The sequence below is a fragment of the Toxotes jaculatrix genome, chromosome 7 (genome assembly GCF_017976425.1).
Source record: "Toxotes jaculatrix isolate fToxJac2 chromosome 7, fToxJac2.pri, whole genome shotgun sequence".
Lineage (NCBI taxonomy): Eukaryota > Metazoa > Chordata > Actinopteri > Toxotidae > Toxotes > Toxotes jaculatrix.
Window position 1 is genome coordinate 5,714,646 of NC_054400.1, and position 27,052 is coordinate 5,741,697.

General features: G+C 42.6%; 1 protein-coding gene across 4 annotated transcripts; it reads right to left on the reverse strand.

Annotated features, from left to right (window-relative positions):
- Positions 1–1,673: 1,673 nt before the first annotated feature.
- camsap1b (calmodulin regulated spectrin-associated protein 1b) lies at positions 1,674–25,548 on the reverse strand. Of its 4 annotated transcripts, none has more exons than XM_041042300.1 (20): positions 25,141–25,548; positions 23,431–23,597; positions 19,001–19,263; positions 14,612–14,773; positions 13,940–14,020; positions 10,962–11,103; positions 10,577–10,716; positions 10,356–10,452; positions 9,767–9,890; positions 9,092–9,177; positions 8,881–8,965; positions 6,324–8,604; positions 5,922–6,058; positions 5,594–5,808; positions 5,160–5,262; positions 4,861–4,973; positions 4,413–4,531; positions 3,643–3,910; positions 3,425–3,546; positions 1,674–2,141 (listed from the first exon to the last, which is right to left on the reverse strand). In XM_041042300.1, exons 2-20 carry the CDS (start codon positions 23,594–23,596, stop codon positions 2,055–2,057), a joined length of 4,791 nt encoding a protein of 1,596 aa, XP_040898234.1. In that variant the 5' UTR covers position 23,597; positions 25,141–25,548; the 3' UTR covers positions 1,674–2,054. The 4 variants fall into 4 exon arrangements, with proteins under 4 accessions (XP_040898234.1, XP_040898233.1, XP_040898236.1 ...); XM_041042299.1 differs by having other exon boundaries at positions 9,734–9,890; XM_041042302.1 differs by lacking the exon at positions 1,674–2,141 and having other exon boundaries at positions 3,409–3,910.
- Between the last annotated feature and the right edge of the window lie 1,504 nt (positions 25,549–27,052).

Below are 27,052 nucleotides of genomic sequence, written 5' to 3' on the forward strand. Positions count from 1 at the left end.
TCACCGCATTCTTCTCTAAACTGACCCTTGTGAGGTTGTGGAAAGAGCTGAAGGCCGCTTCAGCGATTCCTGTGACGCCGGCGTTGTCAATCCTGAGCCTGGTGACGGAGTTCAGGCTGCTGCTGCGAAACACGGTGGAGTTGATCTCCCCAATGCCATTCACATACATCACCAGCGTCAAAAAGCCAGGGCTGAAATCTACGAAAATCAAAATTACAGTTAAGTTTGTGCACGAAAAAAAAAACTGTGATCAAAGAAAGTTCAATCTGTGGATGTCAGTGTCACAATGTTCCTTGCTACTTTCATGACAATCCTAGGATACATTAGGAGAAATTTGAGAAATATAATGCTAACATTTTTAATGCAAAGATTTTATTTACACGCCAGCTCGGCTGGATCATCCCTTTTGGTCCAGACTGAAATATCAACAACTACTGGTAGGGCTGACATGACATTTGCTAAAAATCTGGGAGATCTTTGTCTACTGCCAAAATCAGCTCAGCCTGAACTGCACTCAGTGTTAGGTGCTACCTTGCATCACTGATAATGTTTAAATTGTACAGATATCATATCAGTATCTTGTCCTTTCTGCTTACACCACACACTAGAAATTAACCAACATTTTCATGTTCACCATGTGACAAAACTATCCAACAAATACCTTTACTCATTCATGAGTTATTTAGTTCATCATGACTGGAAAAGATCAAAATAGTCGCCTGGACCTCAACTTTTTCAGCTTTTCCAGTTTTCCAGAGTGTTAAAGATTCACAGAGCCGACAGAGGAGCTGCACTGATTCTTTGTCTTACTACATATTCAAAAAGCTGTGGTAAGAAAGGTCCCATCAAAATCCAGCATCATCAGCTCAGTGTGTGTGTTTGAAAGTCTGCTTCTGTGGCTTATTATTAAACATTATGAACCAAAACAAAAGTTCTCACGTGAAGGGATGTTCCGGCAGATCATGACGGTTCCTTCTTCATCACAAGAGCAGCTGAGCTGCACGTTCACCAGCAACAAAACGAGGGCAGCAACAACTGTGGAGACGAGAGGAATCACATTAGTTTTAAGACTTCATCATTTTCAACAGAGTATGAAGATGAAATACGTGCATTCACCTGTCATGGTGGTCGATCTCGTCAATGCAGGATGCAGGTCTACAGCTTGGACTGGTGGGACAGTTTACCAAGTTTGATGGTCTTGTGATCACCTGAACTACCAGGTGTGAAAAAGAAACACAGTTGCTATGGCAGATCAGAGTTTGCCATGGATATGAGCTCTGGCGTTAAGGCATTATAGAAGCCGCTGTTCCAGTTGGTTGGTGGAGTGTGAGTCACCAGGTTCTGACTACTGAAGTTGCTTAAATTAGAAAACCTGTCATGTTGGATATTTTTTTCTTGTTTCCTTTAAGAAGATTCACGCAAACCTGTGAGATTAGTTTTAACTCATAAATCAGAAGAAAAATAAATATTAAAACAAAGATGTAACCACGTTTCATGTGAGGAAAAAAAACATGAGAAGACAAAATCACTTCTTTTGTGATAATAGTGAGCTGTTGTGTAAAGGTTAAAGTCAGTATGGTGTCTAAAACTAGCAAAAGAAAAGAAACAGTGAGTCGCACAAATGAACAAATCAAGCCATGAGGAAAGAATAAAAATGAAAAATGTGATTTTTATTCACTTGAAAATTTATTCCGTTTCAGTGCTTCCATTTTAAAATAAATAGATGGCATGGGATCAAAGATAAAATCAACAAGGATGAAAAGTACACTAGTGTAACAAAAATGGTGACCAAATGCCAATACAATCTTTTAGTTAACATAAAAATACACTCACATACAATTAAAGATCTACCACATCCCCCCACCCAAAGCCCCAAAAACACCAAAATGCAGCAAATGACAAATCAAGTATTCTGTTGTTTTTGGAGACAGCAGTAGTATCGTATGAGCGGAGGCCCTTCAGCTTTACGCGTCAGTACTAAATCTTAATGTTTGGTTTAGTTTTCACACTTTTCGGAGCGCACAACAGCAGTGTTATTAATTAGTTCTTAGCGTTCATGCCCATTCAAAAACTCCCTTACCAACAGAAAGTAAAGTGCTTGTGCAACACTTCCGGTTGTTCTCGAGGCCAACAAATGGTTTCTAAAAAAAAAAGCACTTTGATTATTGTTAAAGACAGAGAGAAGAGAGAGAGACGATGTGGCAGTGTTTGTCAACACCTTGGAGGAATGTTCTTTAATGTTGGTACATAACTGAACCACAGTCGCCCGCCAACCCGCCCACACACAGAAACCCCTTTGTGAATATATATATATCAAATACTGTTATTCGAACCGGGTACAGAGCGGCACGAAAACACTCTTCACAACAAGAGTGTGTGTGTGTGTGTGTCACTCCAGCGGTTAAAGGAGGAAGGGGAAGGGAGGAGGGGGGGGTTACATTGCATGAAAGAAGCCGTTGACAAGTGTTCATGAGTGCACCTTTATACAGGACAATTCAAGAGTGCCCAGTGGAGAGAGAAAACACAACTAAGCTCTAAACATCAGAGAATTCCCGTTATGATGAAAACACATAACATCAGCTCAAACTCTATATCACCAAAAAAAAAGCTCAAACAAAGAAAAAGCATCATTCTGTACCAAAGCCTATCATTCACCCTCTTTTGACACCCTCAAGAAAAAGGATGTTACAAGAAATAAAAAGTATTTAAAATGACCGTCGTTAACTTTTTTTTTTCCTTTTTGCTATACACATATCCAGTGCTACACGATCAGCGTTTTTTGTTTAAAAAGCGGTTGAATAAATAGACGATAGTACCACGATGCGTGAAAGGCCAACGGATGTCTGAGGGAGCCCTGAGGAGCTCCCCCGTGACAAAAGAAGACAGTTCAGAGCAGCAGGTTTTTGGATCCCTGGTGAGGCAAAATCGGTAATGCCAGCCTGATTCGACAGATTCGACAGTCCACGCAGGAAGAGATTGTTGTTTTTGTTGGGACAACAGAGCAGTCCGACAGTCCTAAAGGGTCGTACAAAGGTCCTTTGCTTCGGATTTTCTGAAGAGAGCGACAGACATCCCCTCCCCTTGTCCAAATTAGTCCAAAGGAGAAGCGCTTCCGGAGAGAAGGAAGGATTTTAGTGCTGCAGCTGAGCTCTTGACCATGACAGTGCTGAACTAATAAATACTTCATGTAAAAATGAACATCCACCACACATGAGAGAGAGAGAGACAGGAAAAAAAAAAAGCCACATGCTTGAGTCGTGGTCGTTGTAGAAAAACAGAGCCGGACCAAAAGAGACCTGAACAGATCGCACTGAGATCACAGGGAGGAGAAGCAGATTCAGCCGGCGCTCCTCTTTCTGTTGCAAGCACCAGTCCCTCAGACCACCTGTAACACACATGCACGCACGCACACACACACACAAACCTTTTCCCTTGCTTCTGCCTCGGTCCACCTACAGATGACCACATGTTCATAGATGTGGCCTCTCCTGAGTAGGTTTCCGGGCCGAGCATGGCGTTGAGCTTGGCTGTGAGCATCAATGCAGTCTATTCAGGACACAAGCAAGATGGGGATCAGATGATTTGGGTGACAGAGGGTTAAAAATCCAGACTGCTATTTTACACTTTTCTTTGGCACAGCACTTCTCTTGGCCTGCCACAGGTGGTTGTGGATGGTCAGGGCGTCCACGCTGACAGACACAGTCTTGGCGGGAATGACGGTGAACTGCTTTCGGTCTGAGCTGTACTTGTACAGCTTGTCAATCATCTTCTTGCTGATGCTCTTGGGTCCGGTGCCAGTGAGCTTATGTATCTCCTCAGTGTCGGGGAAGTACGAGTAGAGCGCCCTAAACTGGCAGCCGCCGTCACGAAACAGGATCATCAGGTGGTTCGACTCGCACTTCTCCAACTCCTGGTAAGAATGGAGCAAGAAAACATTTATCAATATGGCTGACATATGACATAGGTACATTTAAATATCAGGCTTTCAAGTGCAAGGCCACTGACTAAAATCTTAAAAAGGCAGGAAAATCTGAGTGAGAGTAAGACATAACATTTCTGACCCAACCGTAAGAAACTACATAAAAAAAAAATGGTCAGCACCTTATATTGGAAGACTGGACATTTACATAATCACAAAAGCAGATGTGAATAGAGTAACTGCTCTTATGATAATGTTAAAAAAAAAATTCTGAAGTGAAGGTGAAGGTTTGGTCAAAACCCAAACAATTATTCAGTTTGCAATGATGTGACAAAGAAAAGCAACAAATGTCTTTTTATCCTTGAAAAGTGGCTCCTTGCACTTACATACTTGCACTAAGATCTTTTTTTTTTGTGTGTGTGTGTACAGTGACTTCGCATGAACAGGTAAACCAAACAACTCCTTACATTTTAACAAACAAATATCAAAGTACCTCGAGGATCTGGTTCTTCTGGGGCTCGTTGACTTTGCCTGCCAGGCAGCAGTGAGAAATTGCATTATGGATGATTGGCTTGTTTGACTTGGCACTGGGCTCCTTGAAGAGTTTGGGACCTTAAAGGAAAAAAGCCAGTTGCACAACATGAGTATTATGTAACATGAAAGAGAGAAAATAATGAGTCAGATGACTGTAAATTAGCTGCAAGTCTAAATCATCCAACAGCCACTTTGGCAGGTAACAGCTATCAATTTATTGTGTTTTGAAAAATATGACAAACAAAACAGTGAAACTGGTGTTTTTGTGTGTCATGCTGAAAGGAGGCCTCACATATGACCTTTCTGTCACTGATAAATGGATAAAAAAGAAAAAGCACAACTACAAGGCGGTAGTACATCTGATAATAGCTGAGGGAAAAAAAACATAATGAAATCTGTGCACTTACCAGTATATTCAGCCATGGAAGTGATGGAAGAAGCAGTGGAGCCATTGTCCCAGTCTCTTTCTGCAGTTCGACTGTTGTTACGACTGCCTGGAAACGACTCCACAGAGTCGCAGCTGGGAGGAGACATGAGGGAAGGTGGTCCAGGTCCAATAAAAATGATTTTATAAACAGAAATTAGAATAAATACTGCAAATCTTAAAAATAAACAATGCACGGAATATTCTTAAGCATGAGCTCGCAGGTAAACAATAAATAAATAAAATAAAATTAAATTAAATTAAAAAATGTGAGCATCTTACCGCTGAGAGCCAGCTCCTCCAGAGTTGACACTGTCAGCCTCGTTGGTCGCGGCAGAGGCCAGAGACAGACTGGAGCCTGACTGGGCGTTGCTCAGGTTGTCAGCTATAAAAAACAGAACAGACCATTTTAAACAAAATTTTGAAGTTACTGTGAAATACACAGTAAAGACACAGTTTACAGGAAGTCATCATCAAGACAGACTACATGCAATTTGGTAGTTGTACTTCTTATACTCATCATGAGATGTTCACAAACCTCAATAAGATAATTTAATTTTAATCAATAATCTGGCATGTCAAACTCACCGTAATTTCACTAACTTCAATATTTTAAGTGAAGAAAATAACAACGGGGGTGATTAAATGAAGCGCACCATGATGAGACATGTAAAGAAAAACAGCTACATGTTAAAATAGTAATGTAAAGATCTTACGTGTGGAAGAGCACTTGGAGAAATTTTCGCTGGAGGATTCCTCTCTGAAGACAGACTTCGGTCTGTGTTTAGGTTTCGGTTTGGGGGTTTTGGGCTTCACAAGGCCTTGCTCCTCAAACATCTCCTGCTGCTTCCTCCGCAGATACTCCTGCTTTATCAGCTCCCGCCGCGTCTTCTCCTCTTCTTTACGCAGGCGATCCTCCTCCGCCTTCCGTCTGGCATTGCAATCAAGCCAATTTATTTATGGAGCACATTTAAAAACAACGAGTGCATCTCATAGGTAGAAAAACATTTGAATCCTTATGTTAATGCTGGTAAAATGAGTTACCTTGCTTCATCTCGTTTCAGCTCAGATTCGGCTTCGAGTTGTTGTTTACGGAGACGAGCCTCCTCAGCTTTCTTCTGCTGCTTCAGCAAGAACGCCGCTCTTTTCTTAGCGAGCTCATCCTCGGCCTTCTGCTCATCCTAGACCATGCGAAAAAGATCAAAGGATCATCATCTGTATATTAAAGGATTTATCTTCTTTAATCTGTAATTTAGTTCATTATGGCTTCTGATAATCAGTCAATTATCAGAAGCCATTATCAATCAATCTGTTTTTTTCCCTATGTAATTTCATTACATAAAAACCTGGTGAGCTGATGTATTAATGGAATCATCATAAGTGTAGTAAAAACAAAATTAATTACACAAATAAATAAATATTTCCATTTTCATGCAAATTCATTACCTTGAAGAAGAAGCCCATGACTGACTTCTGCTCTCCATCACCTCCTTCTGTCGTTCTGTCCTCAGCAGACTCCTCTTCCTCAGGAGCTTTCAGATCCGACAGATCAACCTCAATCAGGTGGGCTTTGCTGCGCTGCACCTCCTCCGATGGTATGTTCTCTTTCCCTGAACCGTCTGAAGAATTGAGCTCAGACTCTCTCATGGTGCTGGACAGGCATTCGTCGAAGGACACTTCTGGGGCAGCCACTGCCGTCAGGTCCACTCGGGCCGGCAGGCGCATGTTTGCCTCGTCGTGAAGCCGGAAGGTGGCACTCCGCACGTGGCCAGAGCCTGGCCTGTCGATTGTCTCTCCTGCTGTGGGTTTTTTGGGGCTGTCAGGCTGATTGGCCCTGGGGGACCTGCCCCCAGCTAACTGCCTTGGATGCGGTAATGTCTCTGACCCACTCCTGGAGGCCTGTCGGCCTTGCTCCTTGGCTATTTTGAGCTCTGACGGTTTGGACCTGGAGCTCCGGCCTGAGCTCAGCTTAGGGGGTTTCCTGGTGGGGGCAGTGCCAGTGCCGGAAAGGGGCTCCACATAATGAAAGCTGGCCCCCGCCTTAGACTCACAGTTTTTGTCACTGGTGAGAGGAGCTGGAGCAGCACCTGGGGGGGACTGTACATTCTGTTTCATCAGCAACTCCTGCTGCAGTGACAGCTGCATCATCTGCTGCTGGATGCTGCCGATGGCTTCATTCAGCAGCTCGATGGAGTGGCTGCACTCATTCAGGTCCAACTCTTCATCTAAATAGAAGCTTCCATTGTTTCCTTTCTTGTCTGCTTCTAAGGCACCTGGCGGGGTGGTTCCCTCCACCTCTTTGTCCCCCCTCAGGGCATCAACACACATATCATCTTTACTTGATTTTTCCCCATTGAGCTCGTCTTTAGAGATGTCAGCTTTAAGTGGGTTTGGTAATGTGTCACTCTTGCCTCCGCCTTTCTTGACGATGTGCAGAAAAGCTGCCTTTCCCAGCTTTTGCCTCTGCCTCGCTGACAGCACTTCCATCTTCTTCTTCTGGTGCTCAATGGCACGTCGCTTCTCCTCCAGCTGCATACGTAGCTGGACAAGTTCAGAAGCTAAGACATTAGCACCACCGCTACCATCGCCTGTACGAGTGCATCCTCCCAAGGGTGAGGAGGGGCTCTGGTCTCTTTTAAACCTCCACGAGGACGCCAGGGGCCCGCTGCTCTCTGATCCATCTGGAGTGGTCCTTTGGGAGCTAGAGGCACTGGAGCGTAGGTCATGGTTGCTGCCAAAACGCTGCTGCTGGGCTTTGCGTTCTGCAAAGGAGGTCATGCGCACACTGCCGCTGGCCATGCTGCTGGCCTGAGAGTGAGCGCTGAGACAGGGGCTGGAACGACCACTGCCGCCGTTCATGTCTTTGTCCTCATGCTCTTTCACATTCATATCTTCTTGGAGTTTGGCGGATTCTTCTTCTTCATCGTCCTCATTGAAGGTTTTCCTGGGCCAGCTTGGGTCTTTAGTGGTAATCGCTTCATCCAAATCCTCTTCCTCCTCATCCAGGTCTTCCAGCTCAGTCTCCAGGCCCTGGCCAGACTTGGGTTCTTCGGAATCAGAATGTAGGTAGAAACCCCCAGCTGGCTCTCTGGATGAGGGGTCCACACTGCTAGTGACAATGGGTCTTAGACCTGCCTGACCCTGTGGGGGCTCCTCTGAAATGTCTGCCTCCTCACCTGGAGGTGTAAAGGTTTGGTTTAGGTTGCAGGGTGCTTTCCTACGAACAGCTGATGCAGATCCATCTCCTCGGCGTAAAGAGCCCCTCCCTGAGGAGCGGGGCCCTTCACCACTCTCCTCCTCCTTGTTTAGGCATACAGACTTCTCTTTAGCCGTTTTGAGCACGGCAGGCATCAGTGGTTCAAGGTAAAAGCTATCTGGTGCAGGTTTGGACTCAGTGGAAGGTTTGGATCCCATAGCGGCAGCTGCTTGTGTCCCATCAACCCGTTTGGGGGTGGCGGGACCATCAGTCCTTGCAACTGCCACCAGAGTTTCTTCCTGATCTTCAGCGTTGACACTGCCCAGCAGGCCGTGGCCGTTGACTCTGCGCATTGCAGCCTGTGAGGGCTGGTGGACAGAAGTCTGGTGTTTGGGTGTAACATTGATGACATTGGACGCCAGGCTGTCCTTACTTATGGAGCGAGCCAGACTCACACTGTCACCAGAAGCCATGTCGGCGTCACTGTCTGTGGCTGAATGCAACATGTAGGGGCTCAGTGTGGACATTGGTCTGCGGAGACAGAGCATGGGAAAAAAAATCTGTATAACGTACAGGTTACAGTATACAGAGTTAATATGCATTTTTGCACTCACACATTTGAGCTGTACTTATACCAACATTTTCCCATATTTGTCAATTTGTTTACATAAAGATCCTATCCTTATCCATTATTTTTTGACATATCTATCTGGAGAACTGGATATGTAAAATAAAAAGGTTTCTGAACTTGTTACATTTGTTCTGAACTGAAAAATGCATTTGTGCTATTACACTGTTTTCAGGTACCTCTGCCTCTTGTCAGGCCATGCTGCAACAGAGCCTCTGGGCTGTCCGTCCATCTGAGTCAGGGAGTTTGAACGGTTTCTCAGACCTAACCAGAAACAGTATGTATGAGTAATCACGAGGTGTGAAACAAACAAACAGCAGCACGACGAGTTGAATGTTAACCTGCATCTCTATGCTGACATATATGTAAGAGCTCGGCTGTTTTCCTTACCTGCACCATCCTCTCCTTGCTGCTTCTGCTGTCTCTGTCGCAGCGGCAGAAGTGGGTGGGAGGGACTGAATGTTGGACCCCCTTTACTAAAAGCCAAAAAAGAACAGAAATCAGTACATCTTAATACATCTTAATACCATGTAAAAGCTATATTTCCCTGTGCGCCTTTTTTAGAAGCAAGTTTTTTTTTTAACAGTTAAGCAGAATTACTGAAACTGTCGTCAAAATAGTACCAGCAGAACAGATTGGCATAAACACTTTGCTGGATCAGCTCAGTACACAGGTCACGCCCAAGACAACGAGACATATTTTCTGCCAACCAAATGCCATTCGAACACCCACAGTGAGACACAGGTATTTTAACACAGACAAGAAAATGGAGATGGAAAAATCTTTTCAGATAGCTAACCTAAACACAAGGGCTAATGAGCACACACAGACAGGGACAATACAAAAAATATCTTTTCTTAGTGCACATTATTATTCACCTTGGTGAAGACAAAGGGTTAGAAGTGACGGGCACATGAAAATGAAAGTCAGACACCACTGCATATCTACCCATCCTTGTTGGGGTTACTGTAACTGGTTAGCAGACAGGATCATGATGAGGTGGAATGAGAAGGAAAGTGAGAGAAGACTTACAGGGGGTCAGAGTCTTCAGGGTGCAGGAAGTACCTGTTACAGACTTCGGGGCTGCTCTGGTTATCAGCCACGCCAGGGCTGGCCAGGAAGCTGCGCTTGGTGGCGTTGGAGATGGGCACTGATGGACGGGCACTCTTGGGCTGAGCTATGGCTCGAGCTGAGGTGAGGAGAAGGACAGAGGTGTTGATCATTAAAACACCGGTAGTGACTGAGGTTCGCTGTCACTACAAAAGTTCAACCAGGGGTGAGTGGGATTTATTTCTAATTGTGACCCTAATACAAAAAGGTAAGACTTGTGATTACCTATAATCAGGTCTGCAACTAACAATTATTGTCTTACTCTTCATTTTCTGTTGATCGGCTAATTAATCAGTTAATTAATTATTTCAGCTCCCATGATGAAAAAATTACAAAAATGAAGAAAATACCAGCTTCTAAATCAATGAAATGCTAAATATGTACAGGTGAGAATTTTCACATTTTGACTTAAATGAATTTATGCGTTGACTTTCATGATGCTAAAACCACGGTCATGCTTTCGTTATGGTATAACCTGGTGCAAAGCAGTCACTCTTTCACAAATGTGATATTTTCATCCTGTGTGTGTAGTGGTGATGCTTACGATCTTTAAACTCTTGGAGGTCTCTGGGCTGGACAAATTCTGGCTTGACAGTCTCAAACCACCAGAAGAGTTCAGCGATGAACACCATCACGTTGTGCTACACACAAAGCAAAAGAAACATGGTAAAAGGACTTGAATACAGACTCTTGATTTGTACTACCAGGTTAAAGGTCTATTTTACTGCAAATGTCTATGAAAAGACAATATGTGAGTTTTTGTACCTTGAGCACGAGCGGTGAGTAGAGCACGTCCTCTGTTGTCAGATAGAAACTTTTATTCAGATACTCGCTGGCAAACTCTCTGAGCAGCTGGATGTTGTACAGGCTATCAGCGATGGAGGGTACTTCCTTCAGGCAAATATCTGATCAGACAGGCAGAGAGCAGGTCAGATCAGGACACAGCTCAATGACCTGTTGGCTATAAATGTCACACTGACTGGACTGGGACAGTAAGCCATGTGTAAGTGCCAGAAATAGTATCACATGTGGATACAAAATCCAGTGCTAGCAAAGAAAGCTTGATGCTTCTAATTCTTTGAGGGCAACTGATAATTAGTGTGATGTAGCTATTAAATGAGGTTGTGTTGAATGAGGGCAAGAAACATACCCTCAAGCTTCATGAGGTCTGGGCAGTAGTAGTGGACCACAGTAAGCAGAGCAGCTCCGTCACAAACATCCCTCATCAGGTCTTCAAGCAGGGAGAAGAAGGGCAGCTGTCGGCCTGACGCGTGCTCCCGGCGATATCGCACCTAACCACCGGGGGGAAAGCATGACAAATTTATTAGAAGAAAAGCCACAGCAACAACACGCTCCACCACTGTGCTACAAGCATATGACAGTTAATGCTATAGCCAATTAATTTAAGCATCAGTTCAAGGTTCTCCCCAGGAGTTTCAAAGCAAACAGTATTTGGTTTTATTCTCAGAAACTCCTCTTCAACTGATCCAACAGCAGGTTTATTGTTATTATCACGAGATGCTGAATCAAAAGGTCGAGGGGCACTATGATCACCCAGTTTAGGGAGAACCCTGAAGACTGGGTTTACTGTGAGGAGATGGAGGTGAAGGCGTTAGAGCAGTGATATGAACAAAACGGACTTGATGGTCATCATCCCCCCCGGCTTCGATGGGAAGGCAGTTAGTGGTGGAGCCCAGTCAGCCCAGGCAATGTGAAGCAGCTGACTGGGACGGAAACTGGGGTAATCACTGGCCCACTTATGGGAAATGAGCGTGTGGTTGGTACAGATACTCAGCCACGACAGATGCATCAGTTTTGGACACATGCTCTTTACAGCTGGTAAGGACAGGCATTTTCAGTATTTATTTCAGCTTCCGAAATTTGTTAAATATAACTCAAACAATACAGGCTAAACACTGTTCCATAGTACACCCAATACTGTACCTAAAAATGGAGATCACTTACAGACCTACATTTGATTTGGAGCAACATAAATATAGACCCCACAGGATGCCAAAGCAGTCTGGACTGACTGGTACTGCTGCTCATAACTCCAAATTCTTCTGCATGACTTACAAATATTCGCTTTATAGTGGGAACACTGCTTGTTATGTAATGAGTAACCCATCTGAGGTTCTCTGTGGCACTAATAAAAGAGTCGTGAAGGAAATTTATCAAAGTTATCAAGGAATACAGATCAAATTAGCTTTGCACTGGTATGGGGTCCAAAGTCCGTGGGAGTCACACAAACAATAATAAGAAACCTGATCAAGAGCTAAATATACACTCATTGGACACTTTATTAGCTATAACTGTAAGACCTGTAAAATCTAATGGAATCCAATACAACATAATATCATAACAACTACATCAATTTTGCATTTACAGAAATAATAACACTCAGTTTGCATTGACAAAGTCAGGGAGGTACTCATTTATCCTTATGTTTATTACTGAAGTTGTAGCTTGCAAGGTAAAGCTAACCCTAACCCTTTGTAATGGTATAATATATGGCAGAGCTGTTGTACTGGATTGCATTAGTTTGCATTCATGTGCCTAATATTGTGGCCAGAGAGAGCATTTTTCAATAACAATTAAAGGTTTCAATAAACACAATTAAGCATAATTTTCACTGGGTATCAGTCCTCAAAAGACTGATAAAATGTGCTAATTCACAGCACAAGTCTGGAGAAATTATGCACAATTTAAACAGGCTGAACAGTGACGGAGCAAAAAGTATACTGATCTAAACAACATACAACAAACATCACTTAATATTTACTTCAACATATCTATTTGGAGGCTATTCCAGAAAACTACACCAACTGAAGTGAGGAAGCTTCTGTCACAAGTGAAACTAAAAACCACACAAGAAGCTCTATTACAAGACAAGCTCTACATAAGGGAGTCCTCTCCTGACTAGGAGGAAACACTGTACCGCTTCGGAGAGCCCCTCTGGCTCCAGCATGCAGTGGGCCAGCTCGTGCACAACATCAGGCTGACACACACACACAGAGACACAGAGAGCAGAAATACTGTCAGAGGAGACCGTGGGGGACAGAGGAAACAGTGTGCGAGAGCAGAATAGAGAGACTGGAGGGAGAATGACAAAGCAGATCAGTGTGAGGAGGTGGCCAGGGATGGGACTGCAAAGCAAAGGAGAGGTGCAGGCATGGATTTGCTCTTATTCTCACAGGGCAAGCAAATACCACACACACACACACACACACACACACACACACACACACACACACACACACACACACACACACACACACACACACACACACACACACACACACACACACACACACACACACACACACACACACACACACACACACACACACACACAGCAAATCTTCATGGCCTACTTGAGCTTGAAATGAGATAGCACACATTGCATAGCTAAAGAATATCCTTTGATCACTTGACAAAGGTCAGAATAACCTTACACCTGTGTGATAAATTTGCCACAAGGGGAAAAAAAGGAACAAAAAAATAACTGTCAGCTTTCTCCCCCTTGCTGACACACTGGCTACAAGCAGCACAGAATGAGCTTGAATGAGCCATGGTGGAGTGTGCGCGCACATCAACACAGAGCTATGCGTGCAAGGGGGAGAGGGGGAAGAAAATGGGGATATGGGGGGAGGAGGGGGACTGGCATCCAACTTACAGGGACTAGCTTCCAATACCATTTGGAGGGAGACTATCCAGTTTGCAGGGATAAGAGAGGGGAGGGAGGGACAGATGAGGAACAGGAGCAGAAATATTAACAGGTCAGAGGTCACAGACAAAAGGATTGGATCTGCTTCCGGTTTAAACAGAGAAAAAGAGAGCAGAGTCAGAACAACTGCCAATGCCAACAGGGAGAAACATTCCTTATGAAAACTAAGGATCCTGCTGCTGTGTTGAACCATGTTTTTATTTGATAAAAGATTTTTGTGTCAATGACATCCACCTGGATAAAAAGGAAAACGTCTCTAACAGAAGGCATTACTTCTTTAAGACCCTTAAAAGCCAGAAATATGGAGCTACTGGTAGAAATTTGCTGGCCACTTTGGGTCTGGTATTTTGGTTTTTGGATTCCTGTGAAAGAATCAATAGGAAGACACTGAGTGGCTTTACCTTCTGGTGGCTGGGGGACTCCAGTGGGTGGTGCTTGACTTTGTGCTCCCTTTCGGTAATCTCCCTCATCTTCATGTTCACCTGCAGCAGAAGTAAATACATAGAAACCGAGTTATGCAGTAGTAAGCTGGTTACTGTAAATCTGTGAGTACACATGCAGCAGGACAAGAATCAGAATTGTCTCCTACACTCGACCTTATTTTGGAAGACTGACTCATTTGCATCTGAAACTTTAATAGGCTAAGCAATTTATATCATCCATCGAAAACAGACACTTTCCTTTTCCCAGACAAAGATGGTGTGGGACACCATGATTTATGATTACATTGCGTCATGGCGTTCGCTGCCTCAGGCCTTCAATCCGTTGAAAGATGACTGCAACATGAGCCTGAGCCTCTTGTGTGAGCATCAGATCCTTATTCCAATCTGCTGGCCCATGTCTGTGCACCAGTGACATACAGGTCTCAAGAAGACGAGTGAACCACTGTTACTTATGATGTCAATGTGAAACTGAATATTCATCCCACATGGTGCTGAGCGAGTAGCAGCCCGTGATCACAACCATGTGGATTTTAGAGAATAAAAAAAAGCTAAAAACCCAGTAAAAAGTTTTCAATTTCAGCGAGCTTATATCTGGGTCGTGTGTGTGTGTGTGTGTGCGTGTGTTCAAACCTTGTTGATCCAGAAGACCATGGCGTCCTCCAAGTCAAAGGGCAGCTCCTTGGAGGCACTGAAGGTAGAGAAGCGCTTGACGGAAGCCACCACTTTCTCGATGCTGATCATCTCCACTGTGTAGGCCATCATCAGGGCATCGATCATGGGCATGTGAGCACTCTGGGTGAGAAAGAGAAAGAGAAACAGAGGACAATTCAATTTCATTGGATTTTTTTTCCCCCCCAGTTTCCAATACAATCGGAATCAATGCTGGAGGCAAACAAAATGAGACTGCAACCTAAGGCAGATTTACCAAAAAAACATAACACAACACTGAGGTCATTAGTATAGAATATGATCTAATACTAGCATTTATTTCTAATTCTACCACGCAACAAAGACTATGTGTATTTAGTGTACCCTGTGATAAATGAGCAATGGTCTATCATTTAAAATAAAACAGCATCTAAAGCCTCCTCTGCCCACACATTTTGAAAATTTCAAAAATGAAAATGGCAGGGGCAACAAGGGACTGGCCAGGTGAGCAAAGATGAGAAAGGGTGCAAGATTTCTGGACCTCTCTCAAGCTTTATTGATTCTTTTAAAACTACTAACTGACCACCAACTGTTCAGTCAGAGATTCTGGTGTGTTATACTAGTGGCAGCTAATGCAGTATTTAGCCACTAGCCTTAAACAGCGATGAGGAGCAGGCTACAGAGGTCTGGCAACTGAACTTTCTAAATCCACACCCTGAGATTATCCCACTTTCAAATTTATAATCTTCAGGCCCTACTGAAGTTCACTGAAGTGACATCACTTGAGGCAATTAATCTGATTCCATGTATTTTCATTGTGGGGCCAGATAAGGCTTTTTACAACTCTTTCACATATACTGACAAACTTTTATGTATTGAATGGCACCATTCTGAAAAGCCATCAGACATGTTAAAACCACACAGTTTTTAGTTTGTTTCAAAAATATCCCAGCCATTACTCTGACAAACAATCTTCCATCTTTGAAGGTCATATTCTGCTGTAAAAACTACTTAGTGACCAGTGGATTCTGGGACTTAAGAGACACTATGGGGTGCAGATAAATGGATTAATGGATGAGGGTACTGTCTAATTCATAGCTCCAGTGGGACAGTCCTGAGGTTCCTTAACAATTGTGCAGCTTTAAATAACCAGCAGCCCTGTGGGTGTCCTACCTTAAACCCAATCTCAACATCCTAATGAAATCCCCAGCCCCAGCAGGGGCATCCTTACTGCGAGTGGCCTAACACCTGGTGCCTACCAGTCAAAATATTGATCCCTTGATTGCCAGGGTGGGAATTAAAGCTGACCAAATACTAATAAAACTTTGTCCCCAGCTGTGAAAACCCAATTTTGGTAGTAAAGTCTCATTCTATGTACAAGTCTGTTACTAAGGGTTAAGTCCACAACATCACAGCACCTGAATCCATTACAGAACAAATATATACATGCCATTTTTTCAGTGCTGTGTGTTACATGCTGCTAGCCTAATCCAATTGGTGATGGAAGTGGACAGAGATTAGGCTGGTTAACATAACAAATGAGAGCTATTCACAGCTTTCTCCACAGCACACAGACAACAACAGTGAGGATCCAGACAAAGGCTGACTGCAATATTGAGGAAAGAGGAAAGATAATACATTAAAAAAAGATGAAGATGAAGTAAAGGAAGCTAAAGGCTGCTCAAGTTCTGCTGGGTCATTTGATTCACTTGCCCAATGGCTACTGTTGTTTAGCTGATGTTTTGCATTTTCAAAGGCAATTTAAGCTTTAAGGCCATTTCATTCATGTTTATTGTCCTGTTCTAAGATCCCAGCAACTAGTGAGTACAATATTGTCAGAACCAACAGAAGAAGTTTATCAGAGTTGTATGAAATATACAAATATATGGTTTACTTTCACTGCTCTTGCATAAGCAGTAAAGAATAGCATTTCATATTGAAAAACTGATACACAGATTGTATCAGGGGAGTGCAAAACGGAAAAAGATCCGATTAAAAACATCAGTATGTCAGTAAGTGGTGCTCAGTAAATACAAAGAAGGGCAAAACTAACAGCATGGTGTGCTGTTCAATCTTTTGTTCTCCTCCAACACTCACTCTGCCCTTCATCAGCACAGAGTAAAGCCCCATGGGGAGCAGAGGGCTGCTGTTGCCCTGAGCTGTGGGCGTGCATGCTGACAGACAGACAGCGTGCACGCACACAAGTTTAAGTGGACTCTACAGAGTATGGCTGGCCTCTTAAGGTTTTACAAGCCCCAGCTGTTGCCGCAACAAGAGTCAGACAAGGTGCAGAGGGGCTGTCTGCAGGTATGAGATCTCTTTCATTCACACAGACACACAAGCTCGGAAAATGCAAGTTGCCATGGAAACGCCTTGTCAAGTCAGCAAACTGGGAGGGGGGTTCCAACAGTCTATCAGAGATAAGCAGTGTCCTGCTCAGGATTTTCCATTCCCTCACCAGGCTTTGTGTCTGGCTGCTTACACACAGGCCTGCATGGATTATTTTGTCAGGCCGTTCACAGGAAAAGCAGAAGCACATCCCCGACTAGCCAGCCTGCAGAGAGGAGGCCTGCTCAACACCATTGCCGGTTTCCATGGTAACAAAAGGGTCGGAAGATGGCTGAGAGCAAGTGAGCTGGTTGGCGTTTATTCTATCCTGTGTGAGGTGCTCTTGGTGAAATTGTGAGATATCGGATCTCACTGGACGTCATTCACTACACTGTGACGTGGTAATGTTGATTCAGGTGAGGACCTAGAGGATGTGGGATTCACACCAACAACAATAAACCAACAATAAAGCTGATCTGTGAAAATATTGTGAGCATTACACTCATACGATGACTATGGAAAGGGTCAGTAGAGCCAAGCCACCAGTTTCCTGCATAAAGACATATGACCTCACTGTCAGCACATTTACTTTTGCCCCAAAATCAAACTAATAAATCAACACTGGAGAACAGTTGCGTGAAAAGCATTTAAACAGAGCACAGAAGGACAAAAGGTGAAGATTTTAAAGTGCCAACATTCAGCAAATGCTCTTAACAGATTTCCAAAAATGTAGGTGAGAAAAATATTACAGACAATAAAATCCATTCTTAGAAGTATTAGCGCAAGACTAACCCTCTTAACACTGATGCCCCGATTAAACTGCTTGTTCTGAGAGGGCACAGGCCTCCATTTTTTTTTACCATGAACTAGATGAAAAGCGATATTGTTGAGAAAGTAAGAGTATCAGTTAGTTCCACATGTGGAAAAGTCTTTCAAAATGCCAGTTTCTTCACATTCACTATTTAATACAAATAAGGTAGGTGACTGACCATTAATTCTAATAAAACCATAACTCAAACAATTAGTTGTAATTTTTTTTGTAGTTTTACATACACAAAAAAAAACAAAACAAACAAACAGAAATATATTTGCTCCAGCTTCTCAAAAGTGCAGGTTTTCTTTGGCCATCTTAATAATAATTATAATAATAATCAAAACAATGGCAGATTAATCAATAACAAAAACAACCATCAGTTGCAGTCCTAAATGAAAGGCATCAATCAGTAATTATGAATTGTGGTCCACCCAAACTTTGAGTGCAATGTAAAAACACTGGTGCATTGATAATGAGAAGCTGTCTTTTAACTTGGGTTAGAAATGTTAACAGCAACTATCAAAGACTGTCACTAAGTCACTAAATGTCACCCAAGACGGACAAGATATAACACTGCAATGGCACAGTAACACGACACAAATCCTAATCTCAGCCCTATCTTGCATGGAAGTCCTCACACAACTAATCTGAATAAAAATGATAAGGGTTCATTCAAATCAGCCAGAAACTGTTCCACCACTTGAGGCTATAAAACATGTCTGACACTCACTTATACACAGCGTATAATGTGAAACAATCGCAAATAACTGAAATTTTATGCCAATCCAGAAGGTTTTAAAGTTACTCTACACAATAGATAGAAGCTTCCCAGTGTCTCAAATGCCCGTGGCTGAGATTGATTGCGCTGCTGGATGAGGATAAAAGCAATAGCTAACTCCACTGATTTTACTATGGCAAGATAGTACATCAGAAGCAGGAAGGGCCAGGGATGTTGCAGGTAAATTGTTTTAGCTTCTGGTATGGTTTCCTTATTCTCTGACAGGCAATCTGCCCTACAACATACATTTTGTAAAAGCGACTGCAGTATCATGGCCTGCCTGGTTCTGAATATGAACACAATGAATATGAACATAACAGTATTACTGACTTTTAATTTCATCCAGAGCAGAAGCTAAAATTGAAAATGGTCATTTAGTGCACACTGAGATTGAAAATAGCAATTTACAACTCTGGAATCAACAAGGACAACTTTGAGTGCATCCACTCACCATTTTGATGGGCGCACAGGCCAGGTCTCCCTCTGTGACGGGTGTATCGTCACTCTCCACAACATAAATGCCCTTCCTGGACAGAGCCTGGATGACTGACAGGTGGGACTGAAGAGAAGCTGCCTGCTCTGTCTTGAGGATGAGGGTGCAGACACGGCAGTAGAGCTCACAGGACAGCAGCAGGCGGATGACAGGTGGCTTTATGTGTTCCTGGTCATACTGGTCTGTGTAGAATGGGTCCCTTAAGTCCTCTGGAATATGGTCTGCAATGGAGAGAGTGGTTAGGTGAACCATGTGTTCTCCTAAAGTAGTATGTGCAGTTTAGCTTTCAAATTGTGACTTGGATTGAAGACAGATATATGGGTTAAGCTGCTAAGACAATAATAGAGCAAGATATTATACAATGAAGCAGGAATATGATGGTGTCTGGCAAACACCTTCAATGCCGACACCTCCCTCTGCCTCAGCCTACATCTATCAAACTTCAACAATGTCAACAGACTACAGGAATGCTACAAAGCAAAGAGCTTTCCATATTGTATTTGTTCTACACCAGCTTCAGTTTACTTGGAGCAAACATGGCCATTTGTAATTTTAAGTCATAGCTTATTGCCTTTAAGAGTACACTGGAAAACAGATCCGAGTCTGCAGTGACAGCAGGCTTCTCAGGTGACATGGTGGGGCTTGGACAGTGCAAATTTAACAATACTGGAGTCACAAAAACAAAAAGAACACTATGACCCGCACAAGACTTTCTGTTGCTTTAGATATGAAGTCATTCTCAAAACCAGAAACCAAAGCCATATAAGGGCATGGGACGAAGGAGCACTTGACCCGAGGCACGCACAAACCAAATTCATACTGCAAGGTAATCCACACATGCAAGTTTGAAATAGGTCTAACATAATGCACAAAACCTGTCCACAATTGTAAAACTTTTCAGCAAAATGCTGTGGTGATAGAAATAACCCTGGCCTGTTAAATCTGTTCTGAACTCTGCCTGAGCTCCAGTAACACAGCATAAGCTGCATGTGTGTATGTGATATGTTCTCAATGTCTGCTCTGACTGACGGGATAAAGGGAGCCACACGTCAGCAATCTCCTGCTCACAAAAACAGGAAGGCAGCTTCTTCTAGCTGGTTTTCGTGGATGATGATGTACCGAGCACAAAAGCTGCAAAACTGCACAAGTATGGAGGCAAGAAACTAGGTCTTGAGAAGCATCTAAAATATGGTGGAAAAGAATAATTACTGCGACATTTGTTTTTGTCTTTGCCACCCTCCCTGTGCACACTTACAGTCTTGTCATTTGCTGATGCAACTTAAGAGGCAGTTAGGAGCTTCTAGTACCCTGCATTAAACTTCCCTGCTAATGCATATCTGTTGTCATGTGAGAATGAAATTGCAAAGAGGCATGCATTGAAATAGCAATTTTAATATAATTAATCATGCTGCCCTTATTTCAGTAGCTACTAATGCTCAGGTCATATGTACTGTATTCTACATGCATTACGACAACACAAGCCTCTGCCATCATACGCACGGCGCAGACAGGGATGTTGTCGTACAACAGTATTAATCTATTATGCGTAACACCCAGCAGTGTGGGTCATTCCTGGAGAGCTGCGTCTGAGTATATAAACACATTAGAACAGTGGGAGTAATTGTGTACGAAAACAAAGGGGTCTGGCCGGGGCGAGTCTTCACGTTTGACTTCATTCCACAGACACTGATGTCGTCTGGCAGCTGCCCCCCACCCTCCTGCCACCAGGAGCCAGGCTGAAAAATTTACTAACTGGGATGGGGTGGAGCATGAGGATGGGGTCTGAAAACAAGAGCCAGGATGTGCTACAGCACAGTCAGCCGACCATGATCAGCACCACACCACAATCAGCACAAGCAGGGGAGCGCAGGGCAACAACCAGCGATGTGCCTGCAACCGTGACAGGTGCTCACAGTTACTGGCGATGTGTCTGCCTGTCTGTCTGTCGCTCAGGCTGGGAGCAGCTGTGGCACATGCAGAGGGCAGCAGGACAGAAAAGATGTACACAAACACAGGCATGCATGATCAAAGACTAAACAGGGAACCCACACTGATGAGTGCATACCAGATGCACCTGAATCCCTAACAACCCCCACATCATGAGATGGCTGCACTTATTTATAATGGAGCTACGTCACCAAGACTGTTTACACGGCACTGTTTGAGTATGTCAGTCACTGCACAAGCAAAGTAAACAACTATGCAGCATTAGCATCATAAGAGACACCATATGAGCCATAGGGTGAAAATCAAATGGGCTTAATATATTCAGTTCCCACAGGAGGAAGATAATTGCAGCTGCACCTGAGTGTTTCCACCCTCTTTGGGCTACGAAAGCTTTGGGGCTACCGTCTGATTTTTATGTTGACCGAACAGCATGTCCAGCACATCATTTTTGTTTTTACAGTGTTCTTCTGTTCCATCTTTTGGCCTGCATCGTTAGCCAGGGCCGATGATGACAGACAGTGAAATGAGCAAGCAAATGTCTATGAGCTTTGGTATGAACTCTGAGAAGAAATGAGCCCAAGTAATGAACCTTAGAGCAAATATTGTTTAGAGCAAAAAGGCTGGCTAAAAAAAACCACAGACAAAAGAAACAATAGCTTTCCATCCAGCCTGGATTATTATTAAAACTCCAACTTATTGTCATTTGTTTACTATGAATGCTTCAGTAGCATTAGAAAATCTGTGTAATGACCACAGATATGTAAGAGACCACAGACCACAAAGGAAAGCTTGTACAAGCCTCTGCAATAATGATGGGTGATTTGACCAGAGACTACACTGATTCAACAGACATGCAAAGCAGTGAATGATGGGACTTGAGCATCAGATAGCCGAGGCTTACACAGACTAAGCTTAACTACTATGATAAGGAGACACTGTAGCACACCAAATAGGTAACTAGCAGCCCTGCAGCAAAACAATGATGGCACGCTGCGATGTTAATCTGGCAACATTTTCGAACACTGATGATTAAACACCTGCCAAATAGTCAGGATGTTCTCTGATGTCTGGGTTTAGAGGTTAAAAAGTTATTATGTGAGTGAAGGATCTCAGAGAAAAATTATACCATTTTACCACACATGACAATTTTTTTTCTAAAGCACAAAATAAAATTGGACTACAGGCCTATTATGATTCATGTGAATCTAATTTGGAAACATGTAAATACCATAGCCTAGAGATATAAAGGGCAGGAGTTACAGTTTGTCAACAGGACACACTGTTTGTGTGTTTCAACTAGAATTTTGGAGCTGATACTGATTGTAGAACAAGGAAACTTGCACACAAGAGAGAAAAAAATCACCCACATTTGACTGTTAAGTTCACTTCCAAATGCTGATAAGAGGTGTGAGGTTTTCAGCACACTCACTGGCTAGATCATAATAGCCAACCACCACTCGTTCCAACCCGATACAGCAGGCTGCACTAGTTGCATTTGTAAACAATTTTACTTATATCCTAACTTTCCAGTCTTAGGCAACTGACTCTTACTCTCAAGGGTGTTTCTAATACTTGGTTCATCCCACCACAGACTGCAGCCTCCAAAATTAACATTAGGCCGAATGAACATCTCTCTGAAAAATGTCTTTATTGTGCACTTGACCTGCGGTAACCAGTTTAAAGAGGTGGATTTCATGTAACAGAAGCCAAGCAGAGAAAGTGCTTGGGTTTTTAAGGCTGCTACTTTTACAGCCACAACAAAACACATCCTTAAAAGGCTGTCCTGGATTTCACACATCTCATTCCTGAAATTTATGCAGTTCTTGACTGTTGCAACCACAGAACACAACTGCAAAATCTGCCCTAAAGGCCCACTTACTAATGATGATACCATCTTCTTAGGGAGTGTGAGTGACTGGCAGCGCAGATCAGTATTTTCCATGCTCTGAGTACAGTCTAACAAATATAGCCTAATCCTCAGTGCCTGTCACTCAGCCTGGTTTGGGTTCAATCTCACTGGCCACCCTACAAGAATGGATGGATCTGGTGACTCAGTGAGGGAGGTTTCAGTTGCCAAATGTCATGAGGGAATTAGTGTTGGCCCTGAGTGCACACATACACAAATATTTCTTTCTCTTGGGCTTTTGCTGTCAGTGTTTCAGTTCCGAAGCTTAACACAATCTGCTGACCATCAGTATGTTGAAAAGAGTAAACACATTGTTCCAACAACAACATCAGGATTTCTGGAATAACTATGAGAATATGAGGAAAATATGCAGCAAATGTCCAGGCACTATCTTAGGATTCATTAAACTCTCTGTGGTCTGTGATGGTACATACATAGATATTATTCACAAGTAAGTCATACAGATGACTATGAATCTAAAACAGAAAATGTTCTTAACATTTGTGTAGCTTGAGTGTAAATTTACATTACTTACCAATGCCATAGGCTTTGGCAAAGAGCCACCGCAGGTTGGCAGCTATTTTCGCTCTGGCGGAGTCATACATCTCCAATGGTACAACATCCATTGTGCCTTCTGCAACCCCAGCCAAATCCACTTTTCTCCTGGTACTGTCCCCGCCAGCACAAAAATCAACATCCATCCTTAAAAAATAAAGATAAACATGATTTTACAGTCACAATTATATTGAACAGACTGCAGAGTAAGGGAAACAGCCAAATAACAGGACATCAGCCATCCACAATGTCAGGTTGCAAAGCCCCTTGGCTTGGCTTCTGAGTAGCTGGATGCTCCATTAGAGTAATTCTTCAATAATTAAATAAAATCTCATCTCGCCTGGTGTGTATTAAGGAAATTATTGTTTTGGGTGCTGCTCTTAATCCTCCTTTTCATTGGTCAATCAGGGCTTGCATCTACTGGTTCAGACATAATTACCAAAGTAGCATCCTTGCAGGCATGATCCCATTCATTAAGTCAAACACTTGATAACAGAGTAGAGACGATGTCTTTACAGAATCTGGTACTTAAAATGAAAGTACAGTGCAGCTATGGTGACCTAAAGCAGTCCTGAACACAAGGATGAAACTTTCTGTTCATTATTCTGTACATAGAGGAAAGCATACTGTTTTGTATACTGTACTTGTCCTCAACTGCATAACAAAATATATGTGATGCTGCTAACTTTTGTCATCATCTTAGGTTTTTGAACCAAAATCACTTACAGAAAGCACATTGTGATTATAAACAAAGCCTGAGAAATCTTACTGGTTGGTGATAAACCATTCACAGACCGTGCAACAAAACTCTGATAGCAGTTGCCTAATCCAGACTCACAACGAACAATGACTGCATTTGCTGTCAGAGCCCACAAACTCTGGAAAAGTCTTGTTACCTCAGTGACTTCCTTTAAATCTGTCTGTGCCCTGACTCTTTTGATTGATTTGGGTAGTGCTTTGCTTTGTTTTTTGTTCTCCTTTAAAGCACTTTATTTTCTTTCCTAAAGTGCTAAGCACTTAAAGGTTATGATTACTACTATTAAAAAATGACTGCGAAAAGTCAGATGGACTTAGGTTTCTAAAAAGAGCCTGAATCAAACTCTGGACTTTCACTTTCCATTTCCTCTCCTGACTGATGTCCTCCTTAAACATTTCCACCACACTGTTAGTTTTGTGAGACTTACAGCTTTCTTATGGACACTTACAATTACCTAAACATAAAGAACGTGTCCTACGCATAATTTCTAATACACTAATCATGAGGGGATGAAGAGGGAAAATAAGTGCTTACACATACAATCACACTAAGGTCCTCAGGCATGTTACCTTTATTTTGACAGAAAAATGAACCTTGGCTACGGTATTGTTTTATTACCTGTAGCATTAACTCAACGCCACATTACCATTATGTTACCATTAACGGCCCAATGCTGGCTTGTTGGACAAGCTAGGTAATTGCTAATTAACTAGATTAGCTTTAATTTTGACATTAGTAGGTTGGTGTTACGGGAATCTCAGTTACGAAGTGACGACCGTTAAGTGACAAAGTGAACATTTGCCTAACATGGGGTTAGCTAAACGACCATGCATGCAAATGTAAAGCAGCTAACTAACCGGCTAACCGTTAGCTTGGAGCAGCCCTGCATTCATCGGCCCAATGAATGACGTTAGCTCGCTGGCAACACATTACCTTGAAAGGTGTGGTGTATTTCCAAGTCACCCCTCAGTTCCGTCGGGGAAAACAATTAACCAAGGACCTGCCTCGCTGTACAGTGGCCTGCCGTGTGGAAAATACACCAGCAGCAGCGACGCATCATAGCTAGCTAATAATGCTAGCAGGGAGTCTGAATGGTCTCCTCCCAGCAACAAGACTCGGACCGCGGCCTGTGTGACAACCGCTCCACGGCGAGACTCCCAGCTGAAACAACACGCCAGGCAGTGAAAAGGGAGGGCTTTCCAGCGTAGAAGCACGGCGTTCAGAGGCTCTTCTGTGTAAAAAAAAAAAAAAACTATCTCTGTATTAAATACCTCATGTTAGATAAGACACACAGATCTTTGAGGCTCGGTCTATGCAGCGAGAACCAGCGGTGTGTTCGCGCTCTGCCCATAGACATGTAATTATCATCCCAGCCTTTCTGAGGGCAGCTACTGGGCATGCGTGATTACCTTCCAGACTGTTACTAGTAATACTGGTAATAACTGGCAATAATATACCAACAGTTTCTCACTGTCTTACTTGTGTTTTTTTTGTGTTTTTTTAAGATAAAACACGAGCCTGACTCGGTTTCTATTATTTAATAAATCACTGCCCACAATTGTTGTAACCTCCAGACTCTAGCTAAAATATTTGTTTGAGAAGTTGACTAAACAGTAGAAACATGTAACATGCAACATTTCTAATGACACGAATAATAATGGAATTAAATATTTGTGTTACTACTAGACTGACGGCAGGAGCATGTCCACTTGTCTCTTCCTAAATTATTTAGGGAACACTTATCTTACGGGTCCGTAATTTACAAATAAATTCCTACAAAGTTTCCCTGAAAGAATGATCTAATTTGGAGATTTTGGTTGACCAGTTCCAGTTAATTGTTTGACTAACAGTTTCTTTACCAGTGCACAACACAACAGGTCAGCTGATCGTGCAAAAGTGCTCAATTACCAAAACACACTAGGAAATCTCCAGTGAAATTATCAGGCGTTTGACCTGTAAAATAACGTGTTACAATTATTTCCTCGTTTCAGTATAAACTTTTCACAACATACATTGTGTACACGTTTTATTATTACAGCCGTTCTGAGTTTTGTTCTTGTGACTTTGACCAATGATGTCACCTAGTGGTGAAATGTGGTACAACATTTGAGTGTTTTTTCTATAGCTATAGCGGTGCCAACACTTGATTTGAATGCAGTCAAAATCATAACTGTTGGTATTTTAATGACCATAAATGAAAGTCTGTCATTCAAATAAAATAACAAAACTGAAAATGTAAATTAAAGTGTTGTCAGGCAATCTGCTGTAGTGGATTGCTGCATAATTTAGAAAATAAGGGCCTCCACTGCTATTGCATTGCATTAAAATTACTGTTAAAAGAGGTGTTTCTAATTTAAATACATATATACTTTTAACTTCAACTTCAGCTTTAGTATCATTAGAAAGGAACTTTGCAGCAGGCAAAGGTCGGCAGGCAGACATGAAGACAGGTTATAGGGGTACAATGATGACACAGCCTCAGCAATTTACTGTCAGAGACATAGAAGTAGCCAAATAATTTGCAGTTCTACTTAAGATAAAGTCCAATATGTTGCAAGGAATTACTAAAGGAAACTTCAACTGTAAATATTCAGAAAATTACTTAGTAGTAATTTTACTTAGAGCACTTAGATTACAAAGAGAGCACATATTCGCAAAGCATGACTGAACTGAAACAATTCTGGCATAAAACCAAACTTTGTCATCTCCTGACAGTACTTGATTTCTAAGCTGTAATGTAGACTTGTATCTTTCATCAATTACTGTGGCTGACACTCCTGAAGACTGGCAGAAAAAATAATATGCAATTCAAACTCGCAACCTAGGATCACCTTCTATTCTCACC

Excerpts from the sequence above, each read along its gene's own strand:
- camsap1b (XM_041042299.1), bottom strand. The coding sequence starts at position 23,596 with ATGGATGTTGATTTTTGTGCTGGCGGGGACAGTACCAGGAGAAAAGTG. Across the intron at positions 14,021-14,611 it reads TGGTCTTCTGGATCAACAAG|GTGAACATGAAGATGAGGGA; the intron begins GTTTGAACACAC and ends CTTCTGCTGCAG. Across the intron at positions 9,891-10,355 it reads CCTCCAAGAGTTTAAAGATC|CTCGAGCCATAGCTCAGCCC; the intron begins GTAAGCATCACC and ends TCCTCACCTCAG.